Source organism: Hermetia illucens, chromosome 5 (genome assembly GCF_905115235.1).
Source record: "Hermetia illucens chromosome 5, iHerIll2.2.curated.20191125, whole genome shotgun sequence".
NCBI lineage: Eukaryota > Metazoa > Arthropoda > Insecta > Diptera > Stratiomyidae > Hermetia > Hermetia illucens.
The window spans coordinates 113,559,165-113,586,482 of NC_051853.1; the positions used below are offsets into that span (position 1 = coordinate 113,559,165).

Sequence of the window (27,318 nt, forward strand, 5' to 3'; positions counted from 1 at the left end):
GAAACGGCTGGACAGATTGTCACGAAAATTGGTGAGAGTATGTAATCTGGTGTTCCCTTTACATGCAGTAAGTGGCGCCATCTTTTGCTAAGTTTAAGGGGGGCTCCCCATACATGTGAATGGAGGGTGCAAATTTTTATTTCACAGAATGTAGCCATGTGGGATTACAAATGAAAGGTTTCAATTAGTACCTTTCGAGACTGGTTCAATATTTGATGTTGGGTGAAACATAGCGGATTGAGGGCTCAAAATATGACCCCCAAAAAGTGTAACAGGTCTCGTTCTCAGAACCTATCCAACCGAGAAATCTGAAAAAAATCACAGTAGTGCATCTCTACGAAATCTAGGCCTCAAAATATATCCGGTTTCGATATCTGCACAAATAAAGTTATAATAATAATAGCATATTTCCACATTTTAGAAATTTACCCGGCACCCGTTTGAAGTCTGAAGTTTGAAGAAAATACAATTACTATTAACAAAGTTATAGGGTGTGAAACTTTACAATTTTTTGTGAATTTCGTGCAGTCTACAACCTGCATGACGTCATCATCGCATATTAATTCGTCAATACTACAACGAAATGAGTTCTTATGAATTGGGTCGCAGAGAATTATTTTGTTTTAGTTTTTTTAGTTATTTACCAACCAGACATGTGTGCATGTAGGTATATAGTATATGTGTGCTAATGAACTTTGCGAGTAGTGCTTAATTCAGATAGATATAAGAAGTAAATCGGGAATATGGGTACGATCAATTTATATACAGTCGGCAGCAATCGTATTCGTATGAAATATTTCTTTTGAGACACTATAAAATAAAAATTGTTCTTCGCGACAGTTATAACTAAAAATGCACACCTAAATTCATTTATGTCTTAGTTATATACAGAAGATCACTTATGCTGTGAATTTTTTTTTTCCTAAATTCACCACAAACTGTACTTGACGAAAGAACAGCAATTAACAAAAATCATGATCGATACTCGACGACGCATTCGTATTCGTACGAGCAAAAAATGTCCCGTTATATTTCAGCTGTTGAATTTTTGGGTATATTCTTAGAAATGATTTCTGTTCTAGAATTTTTCTAGCACTCAAAAACGTCATTGTAGTTCGAAACAAGTGTTCGAAGTGATAAAAAGTGCAGGATGGGCAGAAAAGGCAAGGAAACTTCAATAGAGACCCGTGAAATCGTTGTATCCCTACATAATCAGGGAAAATCGTTAAGCGAGATAAGTAATATCGTTGGTCGAGCTAAATCAACGATTCAGTATATAATTCAAAAGTACAAGTCGGAGAATATGCTGGGAAATAAGCCGAGAAATTTAGGACGAAAAAAGTTGACACCGCGAGACGAACGTTTTATTTTAAGGCAAATAAAAAAAAATCCTAAGGAATGTGCTACAACGATAACCGCAAGACTCCACCAACATTTTAATAAAATAGTTTCTGTTGATACCGTCCGAAGGACACTTAAAAGGTATGGTCTCTTTAACTCTGTACCAAGAAAGAAACCGTATATCAATAAAGTAAATAGAATTAAACGGTTAGATTTCGCGAAAAGATATATTCACAAGGATTACGACTTCTGGAAACAGGTAATATTTACAGACGAAAGTAAATTTAATATCATCACCTCGAACGGAATTGGAAAAATTTGGCGAGAGAAGAATTCAAGCTTGCATCCGAAGAACCTAATACCCACCGTAAAGCATGGCGGAGGATCTGTTATGGTGTGGGGGTGTTTTTCTGCAGCAGGAACGGGCAATTTGCATTTCATTGATGGAATAATGGATGCTGCCAAATATGTGAATATCTTAAAATGTAATTTAAACCCAAGCGCGGAAAAATTACGAATACAAGATAACTTTATTTTTTATCAAGATAACGATCCGAAACACACGGCTCTCAATTCGCGTTTATGGTTACTTTATAATTGCCCTAAAGTATTACAGACACCCCCCCAATCACCGGACATTAATCCGATAGAACATTTGTGATCGGAAATTAAAAGAGGGTTAAAAAAATATAATATAAAAAACGCGGCAGACTTGAAAGATGCAATCGGAAAAGAATGGAGTGCAATATCCCCTCTATTTACAGAAAAATTGGTGAGGTCGATGCCAAATCGATTAAAACATGTTATTAAAAACAAAGGCTACCCGACTAAATACTAAATGCTTAATTTTCTCGTTGTTTTTTCTCGAAATTCATAACGTACGAATACGAATGCGTCGTTTAGTTATACGACAGTTTAACTGAATACTTAATGTTTGGATTTTATTTTATTGTTGAGTAATTGAATTTGAATATTATTTTGTAAATTTAATTGGATTTAGATATTGTATTTAAATAAAATTTACGCAATGTAAAAATAATGTTTAAAATTCTTTATTTTTTCATGATTACTTAATTTTTTCCCTCAATACTCACGGTGTACGAATACGGATGCTGGCCTCTGTATGTGCATATATGTGTACAGTATTGTTTGTTTAGGGTGAGCGTAATATCTATGGCTGTAATATGTAGGTATGTCTCGTAGTTTGTAAAAATATGAAAGATTATGTTGGATTTCTAGCTATATACGGATAGAAAACTGTGCGTTGAAATTTCTTACATAAAATGAACACAAAACCTTTATATCCGAAGCGCGAGCTTCCGGTATTCCGACTTGTTTAGTAAATTGAATTCTTCACTTGCAGCACGATAAATTGGGAATATTCTACCATTAACAGTCCGTAGTTACTCAAATGACGTTGGCTCACGCACATTTACCAGCAACAACTGCAAATAGAAGCATTCATCATTCTTTGGATCAACTGTATACATACGACCAAGAGCATCAGTAGAACGCACATCCGGATAACCAGGAACCGGATGTCTTTCTGACATATTTGCAAATGTATTTTATGGACTTTACTGAATTGCGATACTTAACGTTACAATGTGTCTTGATCGTTTTGGAATTAGTGGCGAATATGGAACAATCCAACTGTTGTCGACAACGAAATCCATTCTTTTCACTTTTGTTGTGACAGTTCGACCGTTATCATCGGGTGATCGACGGCAATACAGCGGATAACCATCGTTGCCAGTGACGGTCTCCACCGTTAATTTCCGTGGTTATCCTTTGGAACACTTGCCGTCGATCATATCGAAACGCTGCTCAATTCAAATCAGCACTTGATAAATCTCTTCTTGTGCGTCGAAAATTATCTACCTGTTGATCTCTGTTATTCGCTCAACGATTTGGCATTGCCAACCGAGCTGATTCATGGGCTGCCTTGCTTTGATCTTGTGATTGAGAAGCACGAAGTTGAGCCATACTAACGCGGCGCTCTTCACGGGAAATTCCTTGTGCTTCTTCAGTCACTTCATTTGCAATGTTTCGTATCCTTCTTGCATTACGGCTTTGTCGGCAAAGATTTAATCGTCTTGGTCGCGGCGTTGTTAATAATGATTCAAAGAGAATACAAATTACTGATGATTATATATTTCTGACAAAATTTATATTATCAAATTTTCTACTTAACCATAGACAAAATTACGTTTAGCTGTCAATTTTTGTTATGTTGTTTGTTATTCCATGTGAGATGCGTTTTTGTTATACCACGTTTTATAGTGAGTTGGCGGAAACGCGGTCGAACGGGATAAAAAGTATCCTATGTCCGTCTCCTGGTTCTAAGCTACCTCTCCACCAACTTTCAGCCAAATCGGTTCATCCATTCTTGAGTTATAAATAGTGTAACTAACACGACTTTCTGCGAGGATAATACAATGCGTTGATGCATAATGATGTATTTAACATTCCTGTGTGGAGTTGCCAAATCTCCCATCAGGCGCGCCCCTTCGTGCGGATAAGGGAATGCTCGGCGAATGTGTCATGACCATGCACATGCACGCATCCGGAGATGTGCGTGTATGAGCATGTTTATGCGCAGGCCGGGTAGGTGGGAAGTATACCCAGTATGGGAAGGATACCCAGAAATAAAACCAAACATGGAGGAGCAGAAGAAGAATGAAGTTACGGTGCAAGGCTTCGGAAACCCAGTGCCGGCGGTTTTTGAGAGTGAGCAAGCGGGCTCCCGGCCGTCGATATCCAACGACCGCAGTGCCTCAGTAGTGGGAACCTTGGCTACTGTGGCATCTAATGTTACAAGCGTACGGGAGGAACTTCAACTGGATCCAGTGATGGATCCGTTCAGAATGAGCCCGATTTTTCGCAGATCCCCTCCCACACGGGCACAAGCCCCCACGATCGCTACCCCCAGTGGGAAGCGTATAGCAGGAGTCTTCGATGAGGAAGAATCACTGACGCCGATTCACCCGAGCAATGTTTTGGGCAATGATCAGTCTGGAGCTGCCTTTACTGCCCTCGGTAAAAAGATCATGGAGCTGTGTGAGTTTATAAAGGAGCGCAGGAACATTCACCAAAATATATGGGCCATGATAAGAGGCATCCGTTTGACGTACGGCAAGGCCCAAGATGAACGAGTAGGGAAGTCGCTGATTGGAAAAGTGAACCAGGCAACTCAAGTAACGCCGGTTCAAAACACAAAAGGGGAGAAACCGGGGAAGAGGCTGCGCGAGAAATTGAATGACTCAACAGGCCAGCAAACCCCGAAAAGAAAAAAGGACTCAACTCCCAAAAAGGCGGAGTTCATGAAAAGTACGTCTGAAGCTACCAGTGAAAATACCGCAGTGGCTACCTCGAGAAAAGGGACCGAACCTTCAAAGGCGGATGCGGAAGCTTGGAGGAAGGTAGAACCGCGGAAAAGAAATTATCGGAGGAAGATTAGACCGGAGGTGATTTTCATTTCCAAACGGAGCGAAGGGTCATACGCCGACATTCTCCGGAAAGTGAAGGCAGGCCCCGAACTCATCTATTTGGGAGACAACGTCAGCCACATTAGACGGTCGCAGAAGGGAGATCTTATGTTGGAACTTAAGAAATCCAAGGATGTAACCGCGGACAAATTCTTAAGCCAAATCGGGAAGACTTTAGGGCAGGAAGCCGACATAAGAGCTAGCAGACCGAAGATCACCATAATCTGCAAAGATATAGATGAAATCACAACGAAGGAGGAGGTTCGCGAAGCGTTGGAGAAACAGTTCGATCTTGCAGGACTACAAGAGTCAGTGGTGAAAACGCTAAGGAAAGCCTATGGGGGAACACAAACCGCCATCATCAGCCTACCAGTGGAGAATGCACTCAAACTGTTAGCAGCAGGGAGAGTGAGAATAGGCTGGGTTATGTGTCGCCTTAGAGAACAGGTGGCGTTAAAACGGTGCTTTAGATGCCTTGGCTTTGGTCACATTGCGAAGTCATGCACTAACCCAAATGACAGGTCAAAGCAATGCAGGAGATGCGGAGTGGAAGGCCACATCAGCAAGGACTGCGGAGCTGACCCAAATTGTCTACTGTGCAAAGGAAAGGAGGGTGTGGGCCATCGGCACATTGCAGGCAGCAGCAGGTGCCCGGAATACAGGAGAGCCCTTAGCACAAATCGCAGATGAGATTGATACAAATCAACCTCAACACCTGCGAGGCGGCGCAGGATCTACTCGCGCAAACCATCCGCGAGAAAAACATCGATGTGGCCATACTAAGTGAACCATACCGAAACCGTGGCGGTAGCGTTTGGGTCAAAGACCAAACGGGCCAAGCAGCGCTGTGGACTTGTGGAGAACAAGCCTTCCAGGAAATAATGGAGCACCCGGAGGAGGGCTTCATCAGAGCGAAGGTGAAGGGCATCCACATCTACAGCTGCTATGCTCCACCCAGCGCTACACTCGTCGAGTATGAGCGGATGCTTGCTGCTCTTGTTTTGAATGCAAGAGGACGTGGGCCGATCATAATAGGAGGCGATTTCAATGCGTGGGCTCTTGAATGGGGCAGCCGGATAACTAATGTCAGGGGACGTGTTCTCCTCGAAGCATTCGCGGAGCTGGACGTGGTACTGGCGAATGTTGGGCCTTCGTACACTTTCCGGGGAAGGGGCCTGGGGTCTATAGTGGACCTGACATACGTGAGTGCCACTTTAGCCAGTAGAATCGCTTGGCATGTCAGTGAGGACTATACTCATAGCGACCACCAGGCAATCTGCATAGAGATCAAGGGCGGATCGAGCTCGAAAAAGAGTTTTCGCAAAATGCCGGGTGGTATGCTTGGCTGGACAGGGAAAGCGTTCGGGGGGGGGGGGGGCACGTTTTCCGCGGTGCTCAAATCCGACATATCCCTGAATGGTACGGCTGGAGAGAAAGCCACTCAGATCACTCGATGGGTGACGGAAGCATGCGTTGCTACTATGCCCAGAAGGCGATTGCTCCCCAGTAGGCAACCCAACTACTGGTGGAACAACGAAATCGCAAGTTTGCGAGCCGCATGTTTTCGGGCAAGGAGGCTTTGCCAGAGGCTCAGGGGAAAACCCGATGGCGACGGTCAAGAGGAGGCACACAAGCAATTGCGTGGCCGCCTAAAGGAAGCCATTCGGAGGAGCAAAAAGAACTGCTTCAAACAGCTGTGCGACCATGCCGACATAAACCCTTGGGGCGAGGCTTACAGAGTGGTGATGAAAAGGCTGCGGAAATCACCCCAGGTGACCTGTCCGCGCCTCCTGAAACAGATTGTTACCACTCTGTTCTCTCACCAGGAAAATAGGGGAAGGCAAATTTTTGTCCAGCCAAATGACGGCATAATACCGCCTGTAACTGTGGAGGAGCTGCGGGAAATATGTGGTAGCTTCGGTGGCAACAAGGCCCCAGGTTTGGATGGCATCCCCAACCGAGCTTTGAAACTGGCAGTAAAGACTAGGCCCGACCTTTTTGCCAATACCTTCGAGGCGTGCCTAAAAGAAAGAATATTCCCCGCCCAGTGGAAAAAGCAAAAGTTGGTGTTACTTCCGAAGCCTGGCAAGCAACCTGGAAACCCAGCATCGTATCCTCCTATCTGCCTGTTGGATACAATGGGGAAGATGATGGAGAGTGTCATCTACAACAGACTCCTGCCCATCGTCGAAGCCAGCAATGGTTTGTCGGAACGCCAGTTTGGTTTCCGACGCACCCACTCTACGGTGGACGCAATTGGCATGGTGGTAAACCTGGCAAAAAGTGCACTGATTTCTGGCGGCTGCTGTGCCGTGGTAGCGTTGGATGTCAAAAACTCATTCAACTCGGCCAACTGGAATAGAATTAAAGGGGCGTTGGCTGACATAGGTGTCCCCGGATACTTAGCGAATTTGGTGGAAAGCTACCTCTCAGAGAGGACTCTCTGGTACGGGATGGATGAGGGCCCCAAATAGTACATTGTCACAGCCGGGGTACCACAGGGATCGGTACTTGGTCCCCTGTTGTGGAATATCATGTATAATGGGGTTCTTGCTCTTCCCGTCCCAGAGGGGGCTACGATTGTCGGCTTTGCTGATGACCTAGCTGTAGTTGTTGCAGCAAAACACCCAGAAGATGTGGTGGTTTACGCAACAGAAACAGTGAGAGCGGTAAAGTCCTGGTTGGAAAAGGCCGGGCCGACCTTGGCGGACACGAAAACGGGAGCGGTCTTAATAACGAAACGCAGGAAAAATAACACTGTAAAAGTGGAGGTCGGTGGACATACGGTCGTATCAAAGCCGGCTATAAAATATCTGGGGGTAATAATTGACACCAAATTGAGTTTTAGGGAGCACCTAGAGTACGCTTGCCCAAAGGCAGCCAGTGCCACCACGGCACTTGCAAAAATGTTGCCAAATATTGGTGGGCCGAAACATTGCCGGAGGTTGGTGCTAGCCGGAGTGGTGCGCTCCATCCTACTCTACCCGTTGCCTGTGTGGGCGGAGGCGCTTGCAAACTCTCAGAGACGGAAGCAGGTGAACTGGGTTTACCGGCGGATGGCTTTGAGGGTTTGCAGTGCTTTTAGAACCACATCAGATGAGGCAGTATTGGTGGTGGCAGGCATGATCCCGGTTGACATTCTGGCCAAAGAAATGAGTGTCTTGTACAATGCAAGACATATGGAGGGGCATGCACAACGTAGAAATACCGGAAGGTCAAAGTCGCTTGATCTCTGGCAACGCAGATGGGACGAGGGCGGGAGGTCGGTGGACGCACAGGCTCATTCCCAACATTAGGGTGTGGCTTGAGCGAAAACATGGGGAGACCAACTACCACATTACCCAGTTCCTCACGGGACACGGTGGTTACTACAGGCAGTATCTGCACCGCTTTGGGTTGGATGATTTTTCGAACTGTCCCAGATGCGATGGCATACCGGAGGATCCAGAGCATGTGATGTTGGATGTGATGAAGGAGGTTACACCAGGTTCTGGGCAGGAGCGGGACCCCGGAGAGCTTGGTTACTGAGATGCTGGAGTCCGAGGAGAAGTGGCTTGCGGTTGGCTCTGCAATCATCTAAATGCAGGAGGAGTTGCTGAAGGAACAAAGAAGGAGAAACGCTGCAAATAGGAGAAGGATGAGTGCCTAACAGCAAACCAACCCCGCGAAGTAATACCTCAATGGTGGTCCCGCGGGGCTGGGGCTGGAGAGACCGGGGGTGGTTTTTAGTGGGTGTGAATCCCACACGCGCCCGCTGTTGTTCCGCCGTTCGGGCGTCGGAGCTGCGGCGGACGTGTCTTTCTAAGATTTTCAACCTCCGTGTACGCACAAAAAAAAAACAAAAATGTATTTAACATTCATGCATAACAAGTATTTGCATCTGTTGTGAATTAATGTCCTCTCCACGAGGACTAAGCTGGAGCACCTTATTTCTGATAACTGTCTTCGAAATTTATAATACTTCAATCGTCCACCCACGCTACTCGCCCTTCTTGTAAGTTAAACCTCAGAAAACAACTACCTAATTACTAGTAAAAACCTAAAACAGCCGCAGATTCCCTCTGATTTAAGTGACGAAAGATGCTAAGGAATTGTGGACCTGCTCCTTCAGATAGAGAGTCAAAGCGAAGTCAGAAGACCATGTAATGTAATAGACAACAGCCTAGGGAAGCTTCTTGTTTTGTTGTTCTTGCTCCTCGTGTTGGTGTCTTCTGGTGAAGTGAACATGAGAGAAAACGTTAGTCATCTGACGACTCGGCGAGAATCGAAAACAATAGACAAAGGCAACGAAAATACGACACATAGCACGCACAACCGCACACACCATGCTGTCGGGAGGCAACTCAAGGGATGTAAAATAAACAAAGATGTTGAGAAATCGAGAAGGATCTCCCAGGAGAGTAGCGTGCAGAGGCTGAAAGAATATTCGAGAGGAGGCGGGGGTTGATGTCTTGTTTAAACATAGTGACAAATGTTCACCGTCTGACTTTTCCTGCTCACTTCGCCTGACCTTGTTCTTTGGGTTCTGGAGTTTTTAGCGAGGTGCTAACAGCACACGTGTTCCTAGTCTGGAATTGATGCATTGACAGAAAGGTGTTGTGATTTTTTGTATGATTTCGCTGCCACATGGAAATGAAACACATGATTAAATTAACCGAATCCGGATTTGCGAAGCTTGAATTGCACAGGATAAGTTAACATGTCAACATGTACATACATTCATAGGGATGTACATAAATAATAAAAAATGCAAATTATGCTAGTTGTTCAACAAGGGTATATGAAGCGGGTTCGAGTAGCATAAACAAATCGCTAATTCAATATAATTTCTGTAAATATACCCTTCTGGAGTGTAACTGTAAGGAAGCACGATTTCCAGTCCTGCACTTACAAGATTCAATCAAATTAAGTGAATTATCCTGAAGAACAAAGTTTGGACTATCTAAGAACACCAACCTCGAAGGCCGCTTGTCGATTTCGGTTAATTAGAGTATTTAAATGATAATTGGACATCGCTTCATAAGTGAGTTGCACTAGGGCGCATTTAAAGGGGAATCGTGTAATAATGTACAGCCAGGAAGGATACTCTCATTATGAATGTAATATATGGGCTGTTAACATCAGAGTTTCCACTTTTCACTTTACTGACGTCCTAAGATTCCCTAGCGTGCAGTAAATTGCTTAAAACTAACAACTTTGTTAATTATAGTACGGTTTTATCAAATCAGTATTTCCAGCGTTGTGCGTTAGATTTTGGCTTACATTCCATCTAAGAAGGTTCTCAGTACATTTTCAAAATATATATGATACTATATTATTATTATTAACTTTATTTGATGGCTAAAATCTTAAGTTGGTGTATCATTGTGATTTAGGTGGCTTATGCTGCGTGAGTTCTAACTCACCTCCTCCCGATAATAAAAGTTGGGTTAGTTTCAAAAAGTATTAATTGAGCCTTTCCATTTGAAGTCCACATGTCAATACTGCGAAAGGAAAACATTCGCTCCTCCCGTTCGTGAGCATGTAGCGCCTCCCTTTATCTTTCTTCTTTTTCTTCAACCTTTGTTCCGTTAACAAGCGGGGTCGGCTCGTCGTGGTCGGTTTCGCCATTTGGCTCTATCGAATGCCTGATCTGGGTGCAATCTGGAGGCTATTAAATCCTCATCCAGGGTATCAAGCCATCGTTGTTTAAGCAGGCCTTTTGGTCGTTTACCATCGACCACGATGTTCAGACCAATTTTGGTAAGTGAATTCTCGTTAGGACGACTTGCGTGACCATACCATCGAATACGCGTCTCTCGCAACTTTTCCACGATCGGTGCAACCCAATAACGATCGCGGATATCCTCATTTCGGATGTGATCAAAACGTGTCACGATACTAGTCCAACGTAACATCTTCGTCTCCATTACCGCAACATGTCGTTCATTGTCTTTTATTGTTGGTTAACACTCAGAACCATAGAGAGCGACAGGACGGACAGCATACCGGTAAATTTTCGATTTGAGACGTTCGTTAACACGTCGATCACAAAGAACACCAGTTGTGGAACGCCACTTCATCCAGGTTGCGTTAATGCGTGAAGCAATTTCATAACGCAGTTCTCCATTGGCTGACTTGAGGTATTTAAATCGCTCATGGGGTTTCATGGGGATCGGTCGTCAAAAATTCAGTTTTGTTTAGATTCAATCTGAGACCGTGAGGCGATCATTCCATTTTTGGACAAGTTGCTCGAGCAATTGAACCCAGCGCACGAGTTCTTCTGGGACGAAGTGTTGTCGTAAAGCATACCAGATGAGTTCGTGTGGCACACGGTCAAACGCTTTCTCTAGATCCAGAAATGCAATGTAAAGACGGGGATGCTTCTCACGGTGTTTCCCCATGAGTAATCGCGCAGCGTGTATTGCGTCAGTAATTCCGCAGTTTTTGACAAATCTCGCTTGACTCACGGTTATTTCAACGATTTCAGGAATACGATTGTCAAGAATGCGTTCAAAAATCTGCATGGTATGGGAAAGTAACCAGACCGGACGGTAATTTGAACATTCTGCTGGACTACCTTTCTTTTTCCTTACTGGAGCAGTGGCACTTTCTTGCCAGTCAGATGGTGTTCTTCCTTCCTGAATAACCCGATTAAAGAATTCTCTGAGCCACAGTGTTGGGTTCCAGCTCTTCGCTCTCCAGAACTCAGATGCGATGTCGTCAGGTCCTGTTGCTTTCCCCGACTTCATTTGTTTTATTGCCTCCTCAACTTCAGTTGAGCTGACAGTTAAGCCCTTTGGTGTTTAACATAGGTACCTGTAGTGGTGACTTAATCCTACGGTCCTCTTCAGACACGGATTGATTTTGTGACCGCAATCAAAGCCCCGCTGAGACAAGTCACAACGGTACCTGTCTATACCAAGTGCATGGCTTAGAATCCATACTAATCTATGCAAGACCTACCTAAATCTCTACCGAACTAAGGAGTACGGCAGCCGTGCTGAAACGCAACACCATGTTGAGGACCGAAGATCTCTTCTCGCTTGAGCACAACCACAGCCACCATGAAACTCCCACTAGGGGGGCAACCGCAAACAACCGAGCTGTACTCACATACAACGGGAGTTCACCCGAAGTATTAGAGTCCAGGGGCTATCTCGCTTCCCATGGTACCAGTATAAAACTGGTAAGGTTTCGTGATCAATTTGCCACTTCAGATGAGTCCCCATGCAGACTCGGGTCTGATCGCCCTAATTAGGCCTTTGAAGCATTCGCCTACTGCATCACGGCCGGCAAACCAAAGTGAGTACAGCGTCTCCCGGTGCCATCACTATGGAGGTTCTCCTCGGCAACTTAGTTTTGGTTTGGCCGACAGGGTTGCCACCCCGTCTTCCTTACCGCCACCTCTGAGTACCAGTTGCGCTGACAGGTGGTCCAAATGTCGGCAATGATTGTGGAAGTGGAGGATGAGGAAATTCTTCAGTTGAAATCTGCTTGAAGTGTTCTCGCCACCTATCCGTTGCGGCTCGACGGTTAGTAAGCAATGTACCGTTCTTGTCATTAACGCAAGAGAAGAGTTCGATATCCTGTGTACGTTCGTTACGGCTTTCAGCAAGTCGATACAGATCTCTCTCGCCATCCCGAGTGTCCAATTTATCGTAAAGATTTTTGTAATGGTTCGCTCGGGTGATAACGACCACTTTCTTTGCTTCCCAGTTGGCATTCTTATAAATTTGCCAATTAGTAGCCGTTTTATCGTCGAGAAATTCGTGGTAGAGGCGTTTCTTTTCACGGACCTTCATTTCAACATCATCATTCCAAAACCAAGTATCTCGGTTGATATACCGCTTACCCAGCTTGGTGACCCCGAGGGTTGCAGAGGCCGCTTTGTGAATCGTGTGTTTCATTTGGTTCCACGACTTTTCCACATTCGTAATGGGCGGCATCCGTATGAGTGAGATCGTTTCTTCTTTCTTCTCAAACAAATCGCCACCATTTGATGGAGTGTGTTCCTCACGCTGTGTTATCGGTTGCTTAATTCGCAGGACGGCAATCAACGGCCAATGTTGATGTGCGATGGTCTTATAGGGAACGGCTTTGCAATCAGTGACAGTGGTAAAATGTCGGCGTCTTATGAGAATATAGTCGATTTGCGTTTTACTGTTCATCATCATCATCATGAACGGCGCAACAACCGGTATCCGGTCTAGGCCTGCCTTAATAAGGAACTCCAGACATCCCGGTTTTGCGCCGAGGTCCACCAATTCGATATCCCTAAAAGCTGTCTGGCGTCCTGGCCCACGCCATCGCTCCATCTTAGGCAGGGTCTGCCTCGTCTTCTTTTCCTTTCCTTTTCCTAGATATGGCCCTTATAGACTTTCCGGGTGGGATCATCTTCATCCATACGGATTAAGTGACCCGCCCACCGTAACCTATTGAGCCGGATTTTATCCACAACCGGACGGTCATGGTATCGCTCATAGATTTCGTCATTGTGTAGGCTACGGAATCGTCCATCCTCATGTAGGGGGCCAAAAATTCTTCGGAGGATTCTTCTCTCAAACGCAGCCAAGAGTTCGCAATTTTTCTTACTAAGAACCCAAGTTTCCGAGGAATACATGAGGACTGGCAAGATCATAGTCTTGTACAGTAAGAGCTTTGACCCTATGGTGAGACGTTTCGAGCGGAACAGTCTTTGTAAGCTGAAATAGGCTCTGTTGGCTGACAACAACCGTGCGCGGATTTCATCATCGTAGTTGTTATCGGTTGTGATTTTCGACCCTAGATAGGAGAAATTGTCAACGGTCTCAAAGTTGTATTCCCCTATCCTTATTCTTGTTCGTGTTTGTGTTTGACCAGTGCGGTTTGATGTTGTTGGTTGATTCGCCTTCGGTGCTGACGTTGCCACCATATATTTTGTCTGTTTTACTGTTCCCACTATAAAATGTAGGAAAATGAGACAATCGTTTGATGAACCATGTATTCATAAGTACAAGGCCATGGGTGCCCGCAAAATCGATTATACGCTCGCCACCCTCATTGCGCGCTCCGAATCCTTTTCCCCATGGCACCTGTTACCGTCTGCCTTTTCACCCACATGCCCATTAAGGTCGCCGGCAATAATAATATAGTCGTCAGCAGGCACGTGACAAGTCTTTTCATCGAGAAGTTGCCAGAAGGCATCTTTCTCGGCGTTAGCCCACTTTCCACACTTTCACCAAATTTGATAACAAAAGACTGGCGAATAGAGAGGCACTCATTGAACCGCTTAGTTTTGTTTTACTTAAAATCTTAAAACTGAGTTTACGGTAAAATCCACTTCTTTTCGGTCACAAACTGCAATTAAGGCTGCAACAATATTATATCTGTCCAGATACTTCGAGTGTGGGAGGCTTTGTTTTCAAGGTTCTGTGTTAAGCAAAACCCGATTAAAATGGGTTCAATGTCGGTCTGTCTACTTCCTTTTTCTTCCCTGAAAGACATTAGCCTGAACACGCCAGTATGTGGGATATTTACCCACTAAAATCGCCCCGAATTCCCTATCGATGGAATCTCCATTAGGTATTACTTCACGGGGGGTGGATAAGGTCTCCTCTCCTTCTATGCGCGGTGTTTGCAACCGCGCCTTCCTGACCTCTTCCACCTTCGGTATTTTAGTCTAGATAGTTGTAATCATGGAGTTGATCGCATCCTAGTCCTCCAGGCATGCTAGCATTCTCGGATAAAATTTCCCGATGATAGTATCTAATCTAGAGTGCTCTCTAAATTCCTCCTCTCCTCCACGAACCTCGGACATTGGAAAAATATTTGATCAGGAGTGTAGAATCTAATTTCAACCTATACAGATATTGACGATATCCTCCATGGCAGGTGTGAAAATGGGCAAGATGATAATTGATCTTCTCATACTTTCCCTCCAGCTGGCCCCCGATGGAAGGGATCTGTAGTTCCAATGACCCTATTTTGAGAGATGCGGTTGATGCCTTTTCGAAAGTATACTCCATGTATTGCTTACAACTAAGCTTCACATCCATGATTACTCAAAAGATGACCGGCTTGGAAATCATTATGTGACTCCCAATTTTAATGCTAGCTTAATTTCTATTCTTGCGCTTGGTGATGAAGAACGCTTCCGACTTTTCCTTCGCAGTGTGCAGACCAGCATTACCTAACCAAGCCGTAACAGCACCGATTGCTTCGCATGAGTACATTGGTCCATCATCATGAATGCATTCTTCACGGCCAGGGTCACAACCATGTAATATTTGCTAGCATTGCCCTTTGCCTGGATTGCTTTCTCGGGGAGGCCAGTAACCAATTTGATGGAATCAATAGTTAATCTGATTTTACGAAACCCAAACTGTTAATCTTGCGGGCCTACTTGGCTTTCAGCAATCGGGAGTAATTTATTACAGATTACCCGCTCTAACATTTTAAATATAATGCTTAGAAGCCTCGGTGATGGACAACTTGGTCACCGTGGGATATAATGCTACAAGCGATTTGGATCTGGAAAAGAAGATGCTCAAGCAAAGTACGACCTTACTGAGAACACGGTGACAATGCCAAACAAAGATAAACTGAATGCAGATCGTTGGACGACAAAAACTATGATAACACCAACCGCATATGTTTAAGATGCGCGGCAGCAGGTACTCCAGAACCAAGAAAGGGATCCATTCAAAAGAAGCTTGTCAACTATGAGATCTCCACCAATGCCAAAGACGGTAAAGGATAAGGTACAGGCAAGGTCAATAAGCGCCAAGGGTAAAAGAGCGTATAAAAGGAGTAACCCTGTCGGAGCTCATAGAGAGCAGAGCCTCGATCCGGAGGAATTACCCTTCACCCAGTTTGGGACATTAATAGTTGAGCTGTTCGAGTTTATCAAGGACAAGCACAACGTGCACTAAGCCATAAAGGCGTCTAAGAGAAAAAGGGCGGACAAGCAATTCTGAAAACCTGCACAAATAGTTCAGAAGGAGGAAAGCATACACCGAATGTAGGAAAGCCGGCTAGCGTTGCGAAGCCTGAGATGAACGAAAATGATGGATGGACTAAAATTATCAGCAAAAAAGTGAAAGGAAAAGCAGAAATGCGAACTCGTCAAAATCCGATTGTTATCTCTAGTAAGGGCAATCTGTCCTACGCGGAGATACTCAGAAGGGTCAAAGAAGGGTCGAAGAACACAGAAAGGGGAAATCATGTTCGAACTAAATAGATCCAGTGTAGACAAAACTGACAACTTTCGCACTCCAAATGAACTCCGAATGTAGTAATTTGTATTGCTCTCAAGGAACAATTCAAGTTGGAAGAACTTAACAAGGAGTTTATTGTGGGATTACGAAAAGCCTATTGCGGTACTCAAGCGGCCACAATGCAAGTACCAGCGGAAACAACGCAGACGTTCCGATTGGATGGGTTGTTTGCCGTTTAAGAGAACGAACTTCACTAAAGATGTGATTTAAACACTTCATGTTTGGTTACTTTGCGAAGGTAGCTGTTTTGATGGGCCCGATCGCTGCAGAAGGTGTGGGGAGAAAGCCTTATAGCCAGGGAGTGGAATAGGGACCCTAAATGCCTATTGTGCGAAGTAAAAGATAGACAGGATAACCGGAATATTGCCGGAAATGGTAAATATCTGGAATTTAGCAAGGCCAAATAAACCTGAATCATTGTAGGGTTGCTCAGATTCGACTAGTGAAGCGGCGATATGGGCTTGCGGTCGACAGGCCATACAATGTACTGCAAGTTAGGTGGTCAGTGGCTTTGTGTGAGCAAAAATAAGTGGTGTATATGTATACAAATGCTACGCCCCACCAAGTCTGACACTGTTTGAATACGAGGAAATGTTTGATGATCTTGTTCCCGATGAAAAGGGCTAAGTCCAAAGGTGATTCCTGGTGATTTCAACGCTTGGGCCCTTGAGTGGGGTAGCAGAAAATAAAATGCACGGGGGCGCAGTTTATTAGAAGCTTTTACGCAGACGGACATTATTTTGGCCAACGAAGGTGCTGTGAACATTTTTCAGAAAGGGGGGCCATGCTCGGTTGAAGACTTTTGTCAGCCCTGCGTTGGCGCTTGGCATGTCCTGGTGCGTCAGCAAACGCTACACCCACAGTGATCACCAGGCAATCTCCTTTGGGGTATGTGTCGAGCCACAGAGAAAGACAGAGATTGTGTGGTCTGAAGAGGCTGTCCGCGCGTTCAATAAATCCAGACAGCAACTGGTCGATGCTACACTTTTGGCATTTCCTCAGCAAGATGCACCCCTAGCCGTTTTTGTTGATGCCTCTGACATCGCAGTAGGTGCTGCCCTTCACGAAAAGGTGGATCAAGTTTGGCAGCCGTTGAGCTTCTTCTCGAAACAGTTGAATCCCGCTCAACGGAACTACAGTACCTACGATCGCGAACTGCTCGCCGCGTACTTGTCCATCAAATACTTCCATTTCTCCCTAGAAGGCAGGCCGTTCACAGTGTTCACGGACCATAAGCCTCTCACGTATGCTTTGAAACAAAAGCCCGACAAAGCGTCCCCTCGTCAGCTTCGACATCTGAGCTTCATAAGCCAGTTTACGTCAGACATCCAGCACGTGTCCGGCAAGGACCACATAGTTGCTGACGCTTTGTCTCGTGTCTCCGAGGTTAACATCCCCGCCTCACTCGATTTCTCGGCTATTGCCAAGGCGCAGGAGGATAACGCAGCACTTCAGAGCCTCAAGTCCAACCCCAAATACAAATTTCGGGAGTTGCCCATCTTCGGCTCAAACCTCTCGCTCTGCTGCGAAGACTCAGAAAAGGGACCTAGGCCATACATTCCGGCCACATTTCGCAAGGAAGTGTTCCACGCAGTTCACGACTTGGCGCACTCCGGCATCAGGACAACAAACCGGTTAGTCACCGGAAAATACTTCTGGCCCTCCATGAACAAGGATATCAATTCCTGGGCCAGAGAGTGCATCGCATGCCAAAAGTGTAAAGTCTCCAGGCATGTAAGAAAGGAAGTGGGCTCATTCCCCCGCACTACCAAGCGTTTCCCCACGATACACCTCGACATAATACGGCCTTTGCGAGACTCGCCCGGTTACAAGTATTGCCTCACAATCATCGACAGGTTCACGCGGTGGCCTGAGGCAATACCTCTGAAAGACATTACGGCGCAATCTTGTGCCGAAGCCCTCTGCCAAGAGTGGATACCTCGCTTTGGCGTCCCTGCAGTGGTCATCACTGACCAGGGAATGCAATTTGAATCCACCCTTTTCTCGGAGTTAGGCAAACTCCTGGGTTTTAAACGCCAGCGGACTACGGCATACCACCCGCAATCCAATGGGATGCTGGAACGTTGGCACCGGACGCTGAAAGCCGCCATTATGGCACGCGACGACCCATCCTGGACTCAAGTCTTGCCCCTCGTCCTACTCGGCCTTCGTACAACCCGCCGAGAGGAATTTGCTGCCAGCCCCGCGGAGCTGGTATACGGGGAGAACCCAAGACTCCCAAGCGATCCGGTCTTCGACAAGAGATCGGGTCTCACGGAGTCGGGGTTGGTGCGTCTGCTGAGGGACAATCTCCGACGCATAAAAACGCCACCACCCACTCGACACTCGTCCATACCTGCCAGTTCGCCCAAGGAACTGGACACATGCGCGCACGTGCTGATCAAGACGAATGCCGTCCGGAAGCCGCTGCAGCCTCCATATGAGGGCCCGTACCGCGTTCTCGAGCGGGGAGAACATTTCTTCCAGCTCGAGATCGGTGGTCACAAAAAGGCGGTCTCTTTGTCCAGGCTGAAACCCGTGTGCGCCCCGAAGCAGCGTCGTGTCCGCTTTGTGGATTAACGGGGAACGAAGTTCCGGGATCCGTCGCCGAAACCCCCTAGGTTTCGTCTGGGTGCGGAGTGATGTGGCGCGGCAGGATCTGCAGCATTCGAAATTTATTTCGAATGTTGCGGATGCGGACGGATAGATGGCGCGGAACTCTCCACTCACTCATTTTAGAACGCGCCAAGGGAGTGGAGAATTAGCGGTGGAAAAATGCCGTTGGTTGGGACAGTAAGGACGGCATGGAAATAAGCCGGTCTCTTCTGTTTCCAACCGCGGCGGCGTTCACACGAATTGCAAAGATCCAGTTGTAATGCCCAAATTCGGAAAGTGATCAAGTACTGTACGCGCATCTTGTGATAAAGTTAAATAAAGTTAATTTTTTGTGTTTTAAACGGAGTGCCCATTTGTTTTGACAAAAACGTAATATTTAAATATACGAATTTAATTTATTGCCAAATATTCACCCCTAGGCGGCGCTCATTCTTCAGTAGAAGACCGAACTAATGGTGAAATGGTGGCCAGCCTTCTTTCAGGTTGCCTGCCAAGCTAGAAGAGCAGCTCAGACGGCGGTAGGTAGAGTCGATCGGCGGCAAAAACAGAGCGTCTGTAGGGCGGCCCGGCAAACTCTAAAGCTCGCCAACCAGCAAAGCAGGAGGAAATGCTTTAAGGAGCTCTGCTCAGAGGCGAACATAAATCCGTGGGGGAGTGCTTATTGAATCATGATGGGACGATTCAGAGATTCTCCGTAGATCAGGTGTCCCACCCTCCTGTTGAAAATCATCCAGGGATTATTTCCCCAGCAAAAGGAAAACACCCACACATTCCAACCACCTCTGAATGTGACGGCAATTTTTTCAGTCACCAGGGTCGAGCTGCTGAAAATCTGCGCTAGGAAACAATAAAACGCCAGGCGCTTCTGCCTAAGCCTGCCCTGCAGGGCTCCGTATTGAGCCCACTCCTATGGAACATTATGTACAATTATGTACTAAATCTTGGAAGGCACGTCGACAGCATACCGCTGGTTGTTGTTGCAAAGCATCTTGAAGATGTTGAATAATACTCAAGTGAAGCAATCAGACTTGTTAAAAGTTCCTTGGGGATGGTGATAAACAGGAAGCTCAGCTATAAGCAACACGTGCAGTATGTTTGTGGCAAATCATTCAGGGCTAGTATGGCCCTGGCAAGGATGATGCCGAAAGTGGGAGTGCCACGGTATACCCCTAGGTTGATTATAGCCAGGAAACTCAATCATGCTCTGTGTGACCCCAGTTTGGATGGAGGCGTTGCGGATGTCAGTCAAGGCTAACAAACTGAGTAGAGTCTACAAGAGGAGAGCCCTGAGGGTATGTTCTGCCTTCTGGACTGTCTCAGATGATTCAGCATTCAGCATCTCTGGAATGATGCCGATTGACATCTTGGCATTGGAGATGGCGAATATATGCAATGCGAACCCAATCTCTCCCTCAATGTAGACGAAGAACGCTGAGAGGAAGGGATCCCTAAGTAGATGGGAAGAGCGGTGGGAAAGCTCGGAAAGGGGTCAGTGGACTTACAGGCTCATGTCTGTCATCAAGGGCTGGTTGGGGAAGCTTGAGATTAATTATAACCTCACCCAGTTTCTCACGGGCCACGGAGGACATCACCAATACTTGTACAGGTTAAATTGGAAACCTCACCCGACTGTCTAAATTGCGATGGAGTTCCAGAAGACCTACAAACAGACGGACAGACAGTAAACCGATTTTGTTTTTGTTTTACACAAAACTTTTATAACATCACTTTAGCCTCCAACTAAGATGAGATTCATGGTAATGCCAATATTCAATATTTTAGGTTGCAGTAAATATACGGGAATGAAACGATTTCGACCTACTACCTATAATTTTGTCAGCAATCACGCCTTATGTTATAGCCAATATTACTGCAGAACTTTACGGCTCTAGGATAAACTTACGGAGGTTTTCAGTCGATCCCCCTCCCTTAAGACTGATAGCAAAGTCAATGTCTACTTCAGATAGTACTAATAAAAGTTATTAATTTGATACCCATCATGACAATATTTAGTGAAAAGAAAATATTCTCCCTTTTGTAGACGTAGAATTATGTTATCTACTGAATGCGAGGGTGTTCATAGCTCCAACCTTTTCACCAAATTTCGTGTTAATCGGTATAGTCTTTTCTAAGAAAAGTACATGTAACAGACAGATAAACGGACAATGAATGGATTCTAATAAGGTTTTGTTTTACACAAATCCTTAAAACAAGCTTCGGTTTCTGCTACGTCATTTAGGAATCGGACTTAATCATTTCTCCACTGATATGTCTACAAGTATACATATGTGTGACCAGTAAAAACAAGTAGGTTTATAATATGATTAGTTGAACCATCTCATGTTCCTTTTTAAATTACATTTTTCGTTAAAGGGTAGGTTGAATTTTAGGGGGTACTCCCCATATAGTAAAGAGGGGTAGCATTTTTTACAGAACATGGCCATGTATCAAATTTGTACTTTTCGAAAATGATCTTTATTCTGATGTTGCTTGTAACACGGAGAAGTGGGGGCTCAAAATGCGTGGGCCGAAAAGTGAAATACTTGAAAATACATACCATGCCTGCTCAAATAAAGTTAACAATAGCATTACTACAAATAATAATAATCTTAAAACGTTCATACTCTAAGCGTCCGGCTTCAGATATTCCGACTTGTTTTCTCTTTCCCACTGTAAATATAGGGCCGTGCTCAGGAAGGACATTTTCACATTCACAGGAAGGACAGATTTCAAACCCTGTTTTATTTTTCAATTTTCTGAGATATACTACTTGTAATGAAAGAAAAACATTCATGATTAGAAATTCAATTCCGATTTTATTTAACTTTTTTTCAGATCCAGATTTTCGGCTACAACTCACAACTGTATTCAAATTTTTCCGACTCTTTGAATCGAGCGCAAGGAATCGTTGGAGTAGCAATTTTATTACAGGTAACCAGAAACATGAAAATTTAGTGAATTAAGCAGAAAAATAATGGAGGGGTATCAACAGTATTTGCTCCCCGAACTTAACGTCGCGAAATGGTACTTTAAGAAAAACTTTGTGAAAATGGTTCGTTATAAGTATCAAATGTCTCCACCGTACACGGATTTACATTTGTTTTGATAATTTCGATTGTAAGAAATCATTTTCCTTAGAGTATCGATTTAAGACATTTAAACCGCTTTAACATCTACTTTTTTGATTTTGTTACCAATACCATCCTTTTGCTTAGCAATAATAAAAATGTGGACAACGAACATTGATTAATGTTGTATTATATTTCTTCACCTCTTGATGCGTTGGTTGTATTATAATTTCGTTTGTCTTCACTCAAAAATTTCTTGGAAATTTCCTGGGCTCAGTTGGGTTTTCTGAGGACCGAAAACTTGGATAACCTTTGTAAATGGAATATGCCATAAAGTAAAACTTTTTAACACTTATTATTATAACCTCATGCGCAACACTTCCTCACTTCAATGCCACATTACACCAAATCAACCAAAATATTCATAGGGATTTTTGGCATTCAGAGTCAGGTTTAGTGTGAGAAGAGGGATGGGGGTCGTTGCCTTAACTTAGTTGCATAATAAATCAATTCTTAACTACTTTGGAGATGTACTTGATGTCATTGATCATCATCAACGGCGCAACAACCGGTCTCCGGTCTCGGCCTGCCTTAATAAGGAACGCCAGACATCCCGGTTTTGCGCCGAGGTCCACCAATTCGATATCCCCAAAGGCTGTCTGGCGTCCTGACCTACGCCATCGCTCCATCTTAGGCAGGGTCTGCCTCGTCTTCTTTTTCTACCATAGATATTGCCCTTGTAGACTTGACCCGCCCACCGTAACCTATTGATTCATTTTATCCACAACCGAACGGTCATGGTATCGCTCATAGATTTCGTCATCGTGTAGGCTACGGAATCGTCCATCCTCATGTAGGGGGCCAAAAATTCTTCTCTCGAACGCGCTAAGAATCCAAGTTTCCAAGGAGTACATGAGGACTGGCAAGATCATTGTCTTGTACAGTAAGAGCTTTGACCCTATGGTGAGACTTTTCGAACGGAACGGTTTTTGTAAGCTGAAACAGGCTCTGTTGGCTTACAACAACCGTGCGCGGATTTCATCACCGTGATTAGATGGGAGAAATTATCAACGGTCTCAAAGTTGTATTCTCCTATTATTATTCTTCCCTTTTGACCAGTGCGGTTTGATGTTGTTGGTTGGTTGGTTTTCGGTGCTGACTTTGCCACCATATATTTTGTCCTGCCTTCATTGATGTGCCTGCTCGATCTGGATGAAGGCAATTTGTACGTCTCGGGTGGTTCTTCCCATGATGTCGATATCGTCAGCATAGGGTAGTAGTTGGGCGGGCTTAAAGAGGATCGTACTTCTTGCATTTACCTCAGCATCACGGATCACTTTCTCGAGGCTCAGGTTAAAGAGAACGCATGATATGGCATCCCCTTGTCGTAGATATCATTACGGCCTTAAGATAACCATTTAGCCACTCGATGTTGGATGTAAAGCAGTATATTGCATTGCTATTGGTCAAATGGAAGTGGAGCTCGATGGCTGGATTGAGTTTCAAAGTGATCGTACTGCCTTTAAGGCTTAAGGCCATAACGATGTTTCACACCTGGTATTCTCTAATTCAATTGAAAGTTTCAGCAATCGAAACTACTTGGCCTCATTTTTCAATGGTCCACTTATTGCATGGCAAGTTTATAGTGTGCGAGTTGATTTTTCCTACAAATTCAAAATTCGTTGGAGGGGCGGGGATAAATTAGATCGTTCTTGTTGAAATAAATTATTTTATTATGGTACCGTAAATTGAATTAATTTCTCATTAATAGGCAAGAGGTAGACCTCGGATATAATAGGTTTGCTTTAAAGTTTTGTAGTAAGAAAAAGCTTTACTAGAAAGAGAGTTTAAGTTCATAAAATAGCACACCTCCGGGGTTTTCTTAATGATGCCTGGTAGCGTTGCCCTTCAGAATGATACTTTTCATTTGCAATAGTGTCTTACTCTAATACATTATTAATTGCGTTCTAGCTTCAATATTTAGCTTAACTAACTTAACTTTATTTCAATGGATGGCTATTACAATTGTTTGGCCTACCCGACCTTCTGTGTAATTATTACTTTCTTCTTTCTTCTTTTTCTTCAGCCTTTGTCCCGTTCACAAACGGGGTTGCCTCGTCGTGATCGGTTTCGCCATTTAGCTCTATCGAATGCCTGAGACTGGGTGCAATCTCGAGGCTTTCAAATCCTCATCCAGCATATCAAGCCACCGTTTCCCATCGAGTTCGATGTTCAGACCAATCTTCGCAAGTGAATTTTCGTTAGCACGAATTGCGTGACTTTGCCATCGAAAACACCTCCCTCGCAACTTTTCCACGATCGCTGCAACCCCATAGCGATGGCGGATATCCTCGTTGCGGATGTGATCAAAACGTGTCACGCTACGAGTCCAAGGTAACATCTTCGTCTCTATTACCGCAAGACGCCGTTCATTATCTTTTATAGTCGGCCAACACTCAGAACCATAGAGAGCGGCAGGACGGGCAATATTGCGGTAAATTCTTGATTTGAGACGTTCCTTGATACGTCGATCACAAAGAACACCAGTTGTGAAACGCCACTTCATCCAGGTTGCGTTAATGCGTGAAGCAATTTCATAAGACAGTGCTCCCTTGGCTGAAAGCGTTGATCCGAGGTATTTAAATTGGTCAATTCTGGGGAGATCACTGCCGCTGACAGTGATTGTGCCTGTTTCATGGGGATCGGTCGTCAAAAATTCAGTTTTGTTTAGATTCAATCTGAGACCGTGTTGCATGAGGCGATCATTCCATTTTTGGACAAGTTGCTTAAGATCATTTTTGCTATCAGATGCTAGCAGAACATCATCTTCATAAAGCAGTGTGTAGGGCGCTGGACGTTTGATATCCCGTGTGACGGTGTCTATAACAAGAGCAAAGAGGAGTGGTGAGAGGGCGCTTCCTTGATGAACACCAACAGAGGCAAGAAGTGGTTTTGATACACCCGCTATACTTCGAACTTTACTTTTCGGATCGTGGTAGAACAATTGAACCCAGCGGCCGAGTTCTTCTGGCACTAAGTGTTGTCGTGAGGCATACCAGATGAGTTCGTGTGGCACACGGTCGAACGCTTTCTCTAGATCCACAAATGCAATGTAAAGAGGGCGATGCTTCTCACGGTGTTTCACCATGAGTAACCGCGCAGCGTGTATTGCGTCAGTAGTTCCACAGTTTTTGACAAATCTGGCTTGATTCACGGTTATTTCAACGATTTTGCGAATACGGTTGTGAAGAATGCGTTCAAACTTCTTGATGGTATGGGAAAGTAATCGGATTGGACGGTAATTTAAACATTCTGCTTCTTCTCCTTCTTTTTTTTATTGCTTCCTCGACTTCAGTTGGGCCGACAGTTAAGTCCTTGGGGGTTTAACGTGAGCACCTGTCAGGACGACTTAATCCCATGGCCTTCTTAAGACAGCAACAACGGTACCAGTCTATACCAAGTGCATGGCTTAGCATTCATACTGGTGGATGCAAGACCTACCTAAATCTCTGCCGAACTAAGGAGTAATGCACCCGTGTTGAAACGCAACACCACGCCGAGGCCCGAAGGTCTCTTCTCGCTTGAGTATAACCAACAACCCCCCTGAAACTCCCACTTTGGGGCCAACCACAAATAACCGAGCTGTACTGGCATACAATGGGATTTCACCCGAAGTATGAGAGTCCAGGGGCTATCTCGCTTCCCATGGCACCAGTATACCCCTGGTGAGGTTTCTTGACCAATTTGCCACTTCAGATGAGTCCTCGTGCAGATTCGGGACTGATCGCCCTAATTGGGCCTTTGGAGCATTCGCCTACTGCATCACAGCCGGGAAGCTAAAGTGAGTACAGCGTCTCTCGGTGCCACCACTATGGAGGTTCTTCTCGGCTACTTGGTTTTGGCTTGGCCGACAGGGTTGCCGCCCTATCTTCCTCACCGCCACCTCTGAGCACCAGCTGGGCCGACAGTGAAGCCCATGGTGTTTTACGTAGGCACCTGTCGTGAGACTTAATCCTACGGTCCTCTTAAGACATGGATTGATTTTGTGACCACAATCAGAGCCCCGCTGAGACAAGCAACAACTGGTGGATGCAAGAATTACCTAAATCTCTACCGAACTATGGATTTCGGCACCCGTGTTGATACGCAACACCACGTCGTGGTCCGAAGGTCTCTTCTCGCTTGAGCATAACTACAACCACCATGAAACTCCCACTAGGGGGCCAACCGCAAATAACCGAGCTGTCCCCACATACAACAGGAGTTCACCCGTATGTAAGTAAGTATGTGAGTCCAGGGGCTTTCCCGGTTCCCATGGTACCAGTATACCCCTGGTAAGGTTTCGTGACCAATTTGCCACTTCAGATGAGTCCCCCTGCAGCCCGAGTCTGATCGCCCTGATTAGGCCTTTGGAGCATTCACCTACTGAATCACGGCCGGCAAACCAAAGTGATTACAGCGCCTCCCGGTGCCACCACTATGGAGGTTCTCCTCGGCCACTTAGTTTTGGTTTGGCCGATAGGGTTGCCGCCCCATTTTCCTCGCCGCCACCTCTGAGCACCAGCTGGGCTGACAGTGTGGAGGATGAGGAAATTCTTCAGTTGAAATCTGCTCGAAGTATTCTCGCCATCTATCCGTTGGGGCTCGACGGTTGGTAAGCAAAATACCGTTCTTGTTATTAACGCAACAGTAGTGTTCGATATCCTGTTTACGTTCGTTACGACTTTTAGCAAGTCGATACAGATTTCTCTCGCCATCCCGAGTGTCCAGTTTATCGTAAAGATTTTTATAATAGTTCGCTCGAGTGACAGTGACTGCTTTCTTTGCTTTCCGGTTGGCATTCTTATAAATTTGCCAATTGGTCGGTGTTTTTATTGTCGACAAATTAGTGGTAGAGGCATTTCTTTCCATAGATCTTCATTTCAACATCATCATTCCAAAGCCAAGTATCTCAGTTGATGTACCGCTTACCCGGCTTGGTGACCCCGAAAGTTGCAGAGGCCGCTTTCTTCTTCCACATTCGTAATGGTTGGTAATCGTGTGAGTGATATCGTTTCTTCTTTCTTCTCATCAAATCGCCACCATTTAATGCACCGCGGGCCAGTGCGTTCCTCACGCTGTTTTATCGGTGGCTTGATTCGCAGGACAGTAATTAATGGCCGATGTTGACGTGCTATGGTCTCATAGGGAACAGCTTTGCAATCAATGACAGTGGTTAAATTTCGGCGTCTTACGAGAATATAATCGATTTGCGTTTTACTGTTCCCACTATAAAATGTAGGAAGGTGAGATTATCGTTCGATAAACCATGCATTCATAAGTACAAGGTCATGGGTGTCCGCAAAATCGATTATACGCTCAGCACCCCCATTGCGCGCTTCAAACCCCTTTCCCCCATGGTACCTGTTACCGTCTGCCTTTTTACCCACATGACCAATAAGGTCGCCAGCAAGGATAATATAGTCGTCAGCAGGCACGTGACAAGTCTTTTCCTCGAGAAGGTGCCAGAAGGCATCTTTCTCGGCATCAGGTCGACCTGCCTGTGGTGTGTACGCGGTGAAGAAGTGA

At 45.1% G+C, this 27,318-nt stretch overlaps 1 protein-coding gene across 1 annotated transcript in view; it reads left to right on the plus strand.

The window, feature by feature from the left end:
• LOC119657375 (carbonic anhydrase-related protein 10) overlaps nt 1-27,318 on the plus strand; it is a 402,093-nt gene that overhangs the window by 335,211 nt on the left and 39,564 nt on the right. Inside the window, exon 6 of the mRNA XM_038064260.1 lies at nt 21,518-21,613. Coding sequence (XP_037920188.1) covers nt 21,518-21,613 — 96 coding nt within the window. The remainder of the gene's footprint in view (nt 1-21,517; nt 21,614-27,318) is intronic.